Here is a 12,867-nt window from a genome sequence, read left to right on the forward strand (position 1 = left end):
CTCTGCAAGTAAAAAGTCATTTCTCCAAAATCAGCATAAAGAGCTTGATTACAGTTTGCCAAATGGACACAGGGATAAAGACCTTAATTTTTGAAGACATGTGGTTTGGTCTGATTAAACTAAAATTGTATGGTGTTTTGATAAAATAACATTAGTACATTTGGAATACAACAGGTGAAGCCTGCAGGCCTGAGCACAGCATCTCAAAGGTGAAGCACGGGGTTGAAGCCATAATGTTGTGGGGTAAGTTGCCACATCATGAGGGACTAGTGCAACTATTGTGAGAAGCTTGTGAAAGAATACCCAAGTGATCAAAATCCTTCAATTTGAGAGATAGTTACACCAAATACTGAACTAATTTTAAGTAAGCAACTGAATTATTTAAAAAAAAGAGAACATTTTATCTTAAGTCTTATTTTACTTTTATACAGTGCATTTAAATACGTGGCTGTACTTGTATTTGCATCTTCCATATCAAAACAATATGGATTTATATCTGAAACTAAAGCTCCCACCACAGCACTTGTAACACACTGTAACAAGCTCCTGATGCAATTTCCCAGCTCCAGATTCCTCCGTAGTTGCTGGAGCAGCACAATTGCACTTAGGTGAGGAGCTGATTGTTTAGGCGTTCATTGTTATAAATAAGTTTGAAAACATCTGGCAGATAGCCCAGTGGGTCAAGTTTCCAGGGCTTAACGAAGAGCCCAGCCCTTTGTAATCAACTGCCAGAAGTTACAATTAGGGAAGACATTAAACCTGCACGCCGCTGACTGGTCATGTAAACAGGATGCTAAATTATTTAAAGACAACGAGAGACGGTCACACCTAGATTGCTCTAGCAATGAGAATCCAGTAGAGCTAAGGAGAAACACGTGAGCTATTTGAATGGAGAAGATGAATTTAAGTTGACAGTTTTTTTTTTTTGTTTGTTTTGTTTTGTTTTGTTTTTGCCATTGTTCTATTGCAACAACAATGGCACTGAAAATAACACAGTACAACAATTAAGGGCAGGTGCATTTAGTGGCAACTGCAGTCCAAGTTAGTGTGTGTCTCTGAACTCCTTACTACCTCTTGACCTATTGCAACCTTCTGTGCTGAATTAAACAAAAAGTTTTACAAAATATATTACGGACACAGAAAACCTAAATCCATGGCACTTTAACAATTATCTAACACTTATATCTTCTTGACGTGTGTATTGCGAACAGTGATATTGCGATAACACTAAATTTGCAATATAATGTGCAACCCTTTGTAGACAAATTGATGTCATTGACCTTGTTGCTCGTCTGGGGCCATGCTGTGTTGCTTTGTCAGACTTTGTCAGACTTAATGTGCTCAGATGTTTTTTTTGTTTTAATTTTACAGGTCAAGTAGTAAAATGGCCTCACTGTTACTCATGAAATTTTACATGTTACTGACAAAAATAAAGCAAAAAGAGAAGTAGTCTGCTACTCCAGAAATGCCTGGTTATACTAGAGTGTGTGGCATTATTTCTAAAACAATATTACTATTTTGTGCTCCTTTCCTCTTTTTTCTTATACCAATTATAAACCCTGATTATATTTCTGTGAAGTTCAGCAGTCTGCTCCGACAGCACAGTGAGTACAATACAAATTCATACAAATTGTATTTTCATTCTGCTCTTTTCATCCTCAAACAGCATTTAATTTAGATACTATATCTTTACCCTGGTTCTACGTGTTAAAATTCAACCAAGCATATTCAATGAGTGGGCCACCAGGTGCCACTTCAGAAGACCACTCATAGCAGAGACATAATTAGTTGTACTGCATGTGTTCTGCAATAAGCAGACCTCTTTAAGTCTTTGAAAATAATGGCTCAAACATCTTCAACAGAATGAATATTGTGCACAGAAAAGTCCTTGATGGTTCCCAACTCCCTTTTCTCTGTTCCGTGTCCTATTTCTGAATTTTCTCACGTTGCTTCAAAGATTTGTACCTTTTTACATGCCATACTGTTTTGTTTCTTAAACACTGGACATGTTTCCTCAGTCCAGCCTTTACATCACATTAAGGCATGGTAATTCCTGAACTGACATAATCTGGAAAAAATGTAATCGGCAGCATAATTAGTAAATTCAGCCATTATGTTCAAAGGGCATCGTTCACAGCATGGTTGAATTCTTACAAAATCACATGCAGTTGTTTAGTCCATTATTGGTTCTCCAGCTTGTTTATTGCCCATTTTTACCATTTTTATTTATTTATTTTTATTATGGCAGCCTATTATTTCCCTCTTGCCCGTTGAACCATGAGCCATTAACAAAATGGGCAAATTCTTACTCTATTAACTTTTGGTCCACTGCATTTTATCTTTTGACTTTTAAAACTTCCCAACCAGACTTTGATGAACGTTATGAGCTAAATATTATTCTTTGGCAAATAGCTATGAGATTTTAAAATAACTACTACTAATGATAAAAGTAACTGCTTTTAACTCAAATTAGAATTTATTCATGGTATTCTTTTTTTATGGATTTTAAAATGATAAGTAAAATAATATGTAATTTACTTAACTGGATGAAGCAGGAGAAAGTTTGTTGCCTGGTGTTATGACATCAGATATTCTACGCAACGATTTATCCACTTTAGAAAGGACAACAATTTAACACCAAGACGTTTTATCTTAAAACAAACAATATGCTGAAGAATGAATACATAAAATAAAACAAACATTTGATCACAGAAGCACCGATCTGACTTGGACACTTTCTGATTTTATTTGAGTATTTTACATATATAGAAATAAATAAATATATTAGGAGCAGAAGCAACATCACACAATGCAAATCAGTAATACAGTAATAGTATTTTACAATAAAGACAAAGACAGTTATGACAAATTTTGAATTTTGCATGGACTTTGACTTCTTTTATTATTCATAATTAGCATGTTCTATTGCATACAGACGTTAAATGGTTTTAAGTTTACCAGAGAAATCTCATCTTGCTAACTTTTTTGTAGCCTAAATCAACTGCAAAGGTTCTTTTGGTTGCAAAATGTTCCCTTTTAATACTATGTGCCTAATTAAAAAAAAACAAAAAACAATCTTAAACGGTTAAATTTAGGTATTTCTTTCTTATGGCCTCTATAGAAGAGAGTTGCTAGAAAATTCCTGTTAGCACTGATTTGTTTACTGACCAGAAAAAAATGGGAATTTAGATTTTACGCCTGTCCAGTCACTAATCGGGCAGTAAAATCTAAAAACTGTGTGAATCCAGGTATCATCCAGTTTAAAAATAACTTTGTTTCTGCTGTCTGTCAGCTGAGCTCATGGCTAGAGAGTAGATTTTCTTTTAATAGTCTCAGGAGCTTAAATTTGCTTCTGCATAAAAAAAAAAAAAAAAATGTTATTGCCTTCTTTACTCTTGTTGGTCTTGCAAATAAAAATGTGGAACTTCTGTGTATATACCAGAGCTCGATCCTGGGGGATTAGAGCAGAGAAAAGCTAATAATTGCCTGATTCCAATCATCATGCAGTTTAAATGTGACTTAATTTCTGTATTTTGCTTACTCAAATCATGGCTAGAGACCAGATTTACTTTTTATAGACTCAAGATCCTAAATTTGCTGCTGCATAAAAACATTTTAATGCGGTCTACACTCCTGTTTGGCTCGCACACACCAGACTTAGATCATGGAGGATTAAAATATTATACCATTTTTTTCCATTCTGAAGACACACACAGATGTGATTGTCAATGGCAACTATTTTGGGAGGCCGAAGTAACACTGGGGGTCTACAGTTTGTTTTATATAGTTTTTTGACTGAAGATAATTATGAAAATGACATCACAATCTACGTCTAATCCTGCATTGCCATTTCTTTAAATGACCATACCATGGCGTCTATTTACTAGACATGAGTATTGTGAAATGTTGAAGACAAACAGGCTGTGTGAAGACGTTTGCTTTTTTTTTTTTCGTTTGGAAAAAGTAATTGTCTCCTTGTCTGTGAGGTTCAGTCAGCTTTGACTATTTTCCAATTTTTCTTTCTCTCACTTTTAAAAACATAAAGTTCAGAATAGTGACAGAGGAACAGACAAAGAAAGGGCAGACGGGGAATGTAGCTGAAAGCAAAAAGCTGATGAAAGGAGAGGATGAAGTCACGAAAAGGTCAAGATAGCTTGTTAATCTGGGATGTGGAGGTTGGGAGCAGTGAGCCTTTGGACAGGAGGACGTGGATGCTGATCTACAGTCAGCAAAGAGAGCAAAAGTAATGAGTTCTTATCAGCTGTTGGTGAGATGCAGCTTGAAGAGAGCAGAGTGGGGCATGGAAGAAGGCACTTGTATCGCAACGGATGGTTTAAAGGAGAAGACGATGCCAGTTTAGTAGAAACGGAGAAGATTTGTGTGTTCGGGTCTGTTTTGTTCTACAGTGGAAAGCTACTGTATAAAATAAGTGTTATTGATTTGTTTGAATCAGAACACACACACACACACACCCACACACACGCGCACGCACACGGGTGCAGACACCTGTGTTAAAAAAAAAGCAAAACACAACATTAAGATTTACAGAACACAGTATAGATTTATCACACCATTTAGTCAAAGGAACAAACAACTATTTTTCATATTCACATAAAACATTTACCCTGTAAAGCTCTGAATTGCTTAGCTATATTTAGATTAATCTAATAAGGACTGATTATAATTATCAGCTCTGGGTTAACAAACTCAAGTTTTTAAATTAGATACAACACAGTTCTCATGTTAATAATTTTGATATTGTTAATTTTATCAGCACTACACATGATGTAACAAACTGATCAGATTTTACTTTTCTCTGATTTTTGCAAACCTTTCCTTTAAACTCTTGGCACCAATTATTTCTAACATCTTGTATCAATGATTTGTCCACTCAGCGCAGTTAGCATTACAAATATAACAGACTTAGTATAAAGTAAAAAGTGTCAGTATGCTGAGTCTGCTGCCTTTTTACGGTCCTCTTGGGATGATTCTTTGTCCTTTGTTGATTTATTTTTTGCTTCAGTAGTTCCATTACATACTACAGTTCACAACTATCTAACCATTATGTTTCTTCGATTAATAAAAATTGTTTATGCTATTTCAACCCAAACGCCTTTCAAACTTTCATTTTGTACTCGCGGACACTCCGGTTTGTGCCTACGGTACACACTTTACCACTGCTTGTCAAATTTTGAGATCTTTTTGAAAAATGCACAAGTCTCATGTATAATTTTATTTAACCAGCTTAGGCAACAACAAACTAACAACCTTTCCCATCACTGTAAACTAAAAAAAAAAGAATAACATTGTAGATCATGGCAGCCGACCTGCAACTCAAACTAATTAACATAATGCAGATTTATTTTTAGTCAAAGCATTCAGAACTCAGTCCATTTAGTCACATATAGACGGGACAAACTTCTCCTTTTAGAACAGGCTCATTTAGGAGCCCATTAACGTGACAGAAGTAGTAATTTCCATTTTCCATTTAAAACATGTGGTATGTACAGTAAGTGGCTTTTAGATGAAATGTCAAACACTGGTTTGATGTAACATTTTATAGTAAAGCATGGAGGACTGCCTGAAAAGAAGAATGTGTGACATTAAAGTACTCCGCTATTGTTGCAGTATAAAAACACATCCTCTGAGGCCCTTTTTAAAATACTGCACTTCAGTCATTTTTCAATGGCTCGGAGAGATAATTGGTTCATAAAACTGCTCATAAAAGTTGTGGAATTACATGACACTTCCTAAATCTACCCAGAACATAACCTAAATACGCTTTGAGAGTTGTTTGTAGTTGTAGATATTATGTTGTAGGTTAATTGCACTTTCATATAATTGATTGAACAGATGAATAGAGCAGCTACAGGCATGTGGAAATTGTTCCCAGGGCTGAACCAGACTCGTGCAGCTCTGTAATTCCCTTCCTGATATCTTGGCTAATTTCTTTTAACTTCTCAATAGTGTTAAACAAGAAAGCAGTGTGTTCCTGGTGTGGCCTTAAAATACATTCACCTCTAATTTGCTCAAATTTGTCAGTTAACCAGAAGTTGGTGGCAGAAAATCAAAAGCTTTTAACCCAATTCATCCATTCTCCTTGAGACTGACCAAGTGTATGTAATTGGTCAGTATCAGACTAAACTTGAAGAAATGTAGTCTGATTTCATGTCAGATATTGAAGAAAAAAAGCACATTATTTTTCTGGTGAAACTGTGAAAGCAGACCTTTCAAAAATGTTGTCCTCTAAAATCTAAATATAATATGTATTTTGGTGTTAAAAAAACAGCAACAAAAGCTAGATGTATTCTTACAGATATGATGTGCAGACATGAAGGTTATCTTGGAATTTTACATGGTGCAATTGTTTTTTTGTTTTTACAAAAACAACATCTACATTTTCTGCTACAAGCAGTGCTGTGATCATCTATTTCTCTGAAACTACAAGCTTTTTTCCATTTAATCTGCAGATAATTTTATCACACTGGGATCTTTGCTCCCTTCCTTATCATTGGTAATTTAATTCAACTTAAATAATATTTCTTTTCATAGGTGCAGGCAGCAATGAGGTGGTGAAGTGACTAAAGCTTACATAAAAGCCTCTGAAATGAATACTTTTTTCTGTATGTTTATACTTGTCAGTTTTTGATAGGAACCGAGATTCCTATCAAAAGTTTTCCAGTATCTCCTGGAAAACTTTTAGTTCCATTCACAAAGAGCGTGCTAATGAAGCTGTGCTAAAGCTACTCTATAAACTATTGTTCTTTCAGGCCTCTTTCATAAACCTGAGCAGGCTGAACATCGCTTCTCGGCATATCGAAGTGATATGTTCCTTTCTTTAAAATGACATTCACCAAAAATCCACTTCTCCCCAGTAAAGTCTCGAAAACGGCAGTTCATTGTCTCCTGAGTCATGTCACCAACTAATAACATCCCAGCCTACACACTTCCTTGAATGGACTGCCTCATACATTTGGCAGCCTTTCATTATAATGTGAACTGACAACGAGGCATCTTGAAATCTGGAACTGGTTAGAGTGGGTGGCTGAACGTTAAGCACTGGCTTCTCTCCGCTCCATTAGTTTCGTTTATCTGCTTGATATTTATAGGCTGCCTTCAATTGGGGTCTCGACGCAGGTGAAGCGCTCAGGAAGGGCCCTGTCCTGGCTGGCGGTGATTAATGCATGAATACATGAGCTTTATCTGAAGTCCGGCAGGCTCGAGGAGCAGTGAATGTCTGTACAATTAAAGGCGAATGGCAGGCGCAAGAAAAGTGGAGCATTGTGTCTATCTGCAGATTGCAGACTGCGCCGGGGCTCATGGGCAGTGTGGCGACGATTCCGGCAGCAGGGTCTATTCATTTCTTAATCACCTTCCACGACTCATTTACGGTCTTCTTTTGTTCCTCCCGCCTCCTTTTCCCTGCACTGCGCCAGCAGATAAAGTGTAGTTGGCTCAGGAGAGAGACAAGCCGGGGGGAACCCCATTTAACGGTGACAGAAGAACGACGTAAAATGTGCCAGAGAAATGGACAGGTAACGGCGAAGGTAGAAGCCCAAGAACCCAGGAGATGACAGATTGTAAGGGGAGAGGAACAGGAATGGACAAGACAGAATTGGGAGTAAAATCTCAAATACACCTTAACTGATCCTCTCTTTCTTTGTACTACTGGGGCTTTTAACATTACGAGCTTTTCACTATGGGGGAATTTGTGTTATAATCACATAGAGATCAGCATGAATTAGACTCGGTCTGAGGAGGCACTTGAACAGAATTTTTAAAACAGCGCAGACGAGGTAGATTTAAATAATATAAAGTCTCTCAGTAATTTTGTGCTGATTTAATGTGTTCTATCAAAAGCAAGCTAATCCCTGTTGGATGGATCTTTTTCAAAGAGAAAATCATAAATGTCGTTTTTGTTGTGGATCAAAAGAGAGCTTTACATTATTTTTTTAGGAACTGAGAATGCGGTTGTTTATTCAGTGACATAAACAACAACTGATATTTTCTGTTCTGCGTTCCTGATTCTTAAATGCAAAATCTGTAATTTGCACAACTTAATTTGGTCAACAATACTGATGAAGCCGAGTAAGTGCATTGTGATGACGAAAAATCCCCTCATCTTTGTGGAATGTTTTGTAGCAGGAAGAGATGTTTTTCTTTAATCATGTCAGAATTAATAATAAAGACAGCAGCCCATTCCAAAATTGCCCCCACAGACTCGGTGAGGTAAGGGAAACTTGGAGCAGCTTTGTTGTGTTTTACTCCTGCTGAGAAGAGGAACAACAGGGAGATTCCTAGAGGAGAGCATTCATGGTGGTTTTACTCCAACAGAGTGAAGTGAATTAAGACGCCCAACTATCAACAATAGAATTGGGACATTTAAAAACAGGATACTTGAACAACATGCATTCTACAAATCTGAGCATAAGAAGATACCTATTACATGTTTTGACTTATTAATAATTGTGTTCATAAAATGTTTGGGTGTTTTAGTCAGTTTTGTGCAGAAAATGTTTCTCCTGTTTTATGAACTTGCTTTAAATGTCAGACAGAGATGTGAAGTGTCTCTTTCCCAGTAATAAATTGCGATGGGTGAAAGTCCCTCAGATTGTAAAGGAAAACCGAAATGTTGTGCACAACCTGCAAAACAGCTTTGATCACCATGCACAGTAAAAAAAAAATTGCTCAGGTTTGTAGCTGACATACATTTAGAGACAGACCAGTAACAACAAGGATTAGGAACAACTTCATTCTTTCATTTCAGGTTTTGTCAAAGAGTACATTTTCTTATTTATGCAGCACAGTAAAAAAGACACTTGAAGTTCAACTCTTTTTTCTACATAATTTTCATTTTGTATATTTTAGAGACATTCATTTTTGTTTGAGGTGAGTTTGAAACAAATGTAGGTCCTGGTACAGATCAAATTATCTATCAAATTAAAACTTCAGAACTGATGGAGCGTGTGTGCACTTGCTTTATTTATTTTGCCATGACTGCTTAACCTTGCCTAGCAAATTCTTACTGACACTGAGGCGGTTCTGGAGAATTCTTTGGCTTCACGGAAAACAATATCGTTGGCTTATGAGGAGGAACGGACAGAAATAAGCTGAGCGCAGACAGAGGAAATTATGCTCTTATCTGTAATCTTTAACAGATCATCCCCAAACATGATTTATCCAGTGCAAACTAATAAAGGTTTTTGGAAAGCATCAATATCCTTCAAGGTGCAGTGCCTCTTGCAGAGAACTAGTCCAGCTCTTCAGTATTATTAGCTTCGCATAGAGCCTTTGTCTCACTTGCGTTTGCTGAGCTGAAAGAGACAGTCAAACCTCACTTGACTTCCCAAGGGATTTCAAAAGATCACTGCTGCAAGGTCAGGGATAGTGGCATTATTGAGGAATACTCATTAAATGCAATAGATTGAAGCAATACGGAGAAAAGGTGTAATATTACATCTGTTTTTTACGGCAACACTTATCCTTTTTATTCTGTAAATATGCAGAGTTTTGTTGAATTTATAAAAATCACAAAGCAGGGATGCATGTTTGGCAAAAAATAATTTTGACAAGAGACATAAAGGTGTTGCAGCGATTTAGTCTTAAATCAGTGTACAGTGTTTGCATAATTCAGTAAATAAAATGTCATTCCCAGCCTAAGCTAGCTCTTTTGCATATTCACCTAATTTTCCTCTGTACCAGCTTCTCCTCTCCTTTATTAATCAGCAGTCGTCGTGTATTTCCCATTCCTCTGAATTTATTCCACTACGCTCTTCAACTTTCCCTCGAGTCTCTAAACGTCTGTGAGGGCTTGTCAAAGGCTCAATGCAAGGAAGATAAAATATTTTCCACGAGGCCAGCAGGCAGCTGCAGCAGCCTGAAACCTGCAGAAACGTATGCAGGGTGAATTTTTACATAATCCAAGGAAAAAAAACAACAACAACCTGACAGTTGGGTTTAGCTGGTCAAAGGCCAGTTACAGAAATTACATATTTACAAAAAAAATGTCTCATTCTGCTTACAATTACTTTATCAGACTGCCAGACTTATATTTGTAGCCCCATGAGCCCATTTAAATAGCGAGCTGTCTGATGTTGTTGTAGTGACAGCAAAGGAACTCTTGAATTTGAGCTCCAAGACACATCTGTGCTCAATTACTGTAAGTAATTCAACCAGTAAAAGCCTTTTAATAGGTGGGTGGTGGAATGATGGTGGAAAGGAGCAGGAGAACCTCAGTGAGGGGCAGAGGCTGAACTGAAGGCAATACAGTTTTATTTTAGTTATTTATTTTATTGTTCAAAATGTTGCATTCTATACCTAGTTTGACTTATAAAGAGGTTATTCTTTACGAAAGGCAGCTGTACGTGTTATAAAAGCTGATTGCATGTCTAAGTGACTGAGCTGCACTTTAGTGTGATCTGATCTGACGGAATCCATTCAATATGCATTCAGTAGATCCCACTAATGGAAACCAGTAAAGCTACTAAGAAGCTCTGAATGTTGCCAGAAATTAAATCCTGCTCTGGTTCTAAAGAACACTGGTGTCTATTTAAGCCTTGTAAAAGCTTGCATGATTTTGCTTTGGCCGAGGCGTTCAGGTTCTCCCTACAGAGCCGGTATGAATGGTCAGCTGTGTGGCATTCAGAGTGAAGAGAAATAATGAGTTACGAGAGCACTGAGGGCAGGTTTGTGGAGTTGACTGGTGTGGTGGCAGTATTAATCACACTACACTTATTTTTGTTCCTTGCAGAATTTATTTTTTTTCATTCATGAAGAATCTGTGTTACTTGGCTTCTCACTTTTGTTTTTGTCTTTGTGTAATCTCACATTCATATTCATATGCCAGCCTCTCTTTATTTGAACTTCTAAATTCCCCTTTTGTCAAAAATCACAGTAACGCTTATTGGTGTTGTGTCCGTTTGCACAGATCCGTCGCCTCAACAAAAGCAGAAACCCCCAACCACGGACCTCTGCTACAAGACTGAAATCAGCAGTCTCATGGACTTCAACTCTCCTGATGCCTCATTGGACAAAGGTACAAACTGAAGCTTATACACTATAAGTCTGAGCTATTCTTTGTGTTCAGGTCATGCAGCTGGAATTGCAGAACCAATGGGTTACCTGATCAATATGTGTCCAATAATATTGCTATCCAGTGGCAATATTGTGCATGTTTTTATCTGGATAAATTGTATTGGTCAATTAGAGAGACATGATGAAGTAAAGCTGCTTTTTGCACTGCAGATTGTGCAGCAGATGCTCCTGACTTTTCTTTGTATCTTCATAAAAGCACTGACTTCTACATCCCCTCTTCACACCTATTATTTTCTCTGGCACACGTTGGCATAAATTACTGGACTGCAAATATATGCAATTTTGAGTACAGCACAAATTAGCAGCTAGATTTTTCTGTGAATAAATTTGAAATCTTTTTTCTCAAAACAGTTCTGATAAAAACCTGAAAAACAAGGTACTGTCTTTGTTGCCTCTGGTCTTTCACAAATGTACTCACAAATGTCTGTCCTATGTGAGCTTCCCAAAGTCAATGCAGTTTTGAGGAAGCAGAGAAAAAGTAAAGTCAAAGTCAGCAGTGCATATACAAACCCTAACAGAGGAAAAAAAAAGTTGGCATCGCTTTTGTTCTAATTTGTTCTGCACTCAACAACTGACGAAGTCCAGTAACTTGTTCTGTCTTGAAACACAGCATGTTAATGGTGAGGCAACATGTGCTTCAAATACACATTGCACAGCGGTAGTCTCCGTGTGTGTTTTTGCTTTAAATCCTCTGCTAGCTGCCCACACACACCATCTGTAAATCGCAGCATCACACACTCGAGCTGCAACGCCGGATTAGCCTTGCACAGAGCTTTGATTCTACCGCGTTGGATGAGTCTGGGGCATGACGGCATCCGGCTCCCATCGTCTCACCTTCCTTTAATTGTCACAGTCACCGTCAGTGCCTTATGTTGTATTTTAAATGCATGTGAATCCCATGAGGAAAGTTTCGTTAACGTTAAAACTGCAGCTATTGCGAACTACTCATTAACATTCGTCTTTACATTTGCTTTAATTCCAAAAGTTGAACGTCAGAATGTTATTTTGATTCAAGGTCATGTAATTTGCTACAGTAGTGTGTGTTCTCTAGCTCGCACAATTAGAAACCATCTAATGGAGCTCAACTTAAACTTTAAAGGCCGTATTTATCCGTGTGACTTTGATCTGGCTGGGTGGTCAGACTGGTCTTACGTCATTTCGACAAAATACACTCATGCGTTCTTAGTGGTCTGTTTTGATCTGTCCAGTTTTTTTAGAACTAAAGCACTTTGCTCTTGCGTGCTTACGCGTGGCCACAAAACTGTCTCTCAAACGTTGTCGCCTGCGTCTCTGTCGGCTAGACTGTCACCTAGGCAGCGAGTGGGGATCTAGTCCTCATTAGTATCCTGCTCAAGGACCTGTTTGGCTGTTCGTTGTTGGTGCAGTCCTAGGAGGGCCCAGAAACTGTTCTTACTCATAAAAAAGCAAACAAAGATGTTACTGAAAATACCACGGGGGGATTAAAGGTAAACTTATTGCCTCGAGTTCTGCATATTCACTTTTTATATATATACATTCACTTTTATATATATATATATTTACATCTAGCAAAAATCCGCATCTATTATTCAAAAGTGGGATCCACTCAGTTTTATGCAGAATTTTAATACATGTTTGTGTGCATACAAACATTCTCCTGCAGCAGGCGGCGGTTCGTGCATTAGGTCCTTAGTCGTTCCCTAAGGTGCCACAAATGCGCTGACTCAGTAAAATCACAAATACGCACTCAAAACCCCTGCAGTGGCCAAGGCCACCATATATCACTACAAGTTT

The 12,867-nt window shown here is 37.6% G+C and overlaps 1 protein-coding gene across 3 annotated transcripts in view; it reads left to right on the forward strand.

Annotated features, from left to right (window-relative positions):
* LOC122836154 (kazrin-like) overlaps positions 1-12,867 on the forward strand; it is a 157,303-nt gene that overhangs the window by 93,211 nt on the left and 51,225 nt on the right. For all 3 annotated transcript variants that reach the window (XM_044125882.1, XM_044125899.1, XM_044125890.1), the window contains one exon: positions 10,928-11,035. In XM_044125882.1, coding sequence (XP_043981817.1) covers positions 10,928-11,035 — 108 coding nt within the window. The remainder of the gene's footprint in view (positions 1-10,927; positions 11,036-12,867) is intronic.

This window comes from Gambusia affinis, linkage group LG01 (genome assembly GCF_019740435.1).
Source record: "Gambusia affinis linkage group LG01, SWU_Gaff_1.0, whole genome shotgun sequence".
Taxonomy (NCBI): domain Eukaryota; kingdom Metazoa; phylum Chordata; class Actinopteri; order Cyprinodontiformes; family Poeciliidae; genus Gambusia; species Gambusia affinis.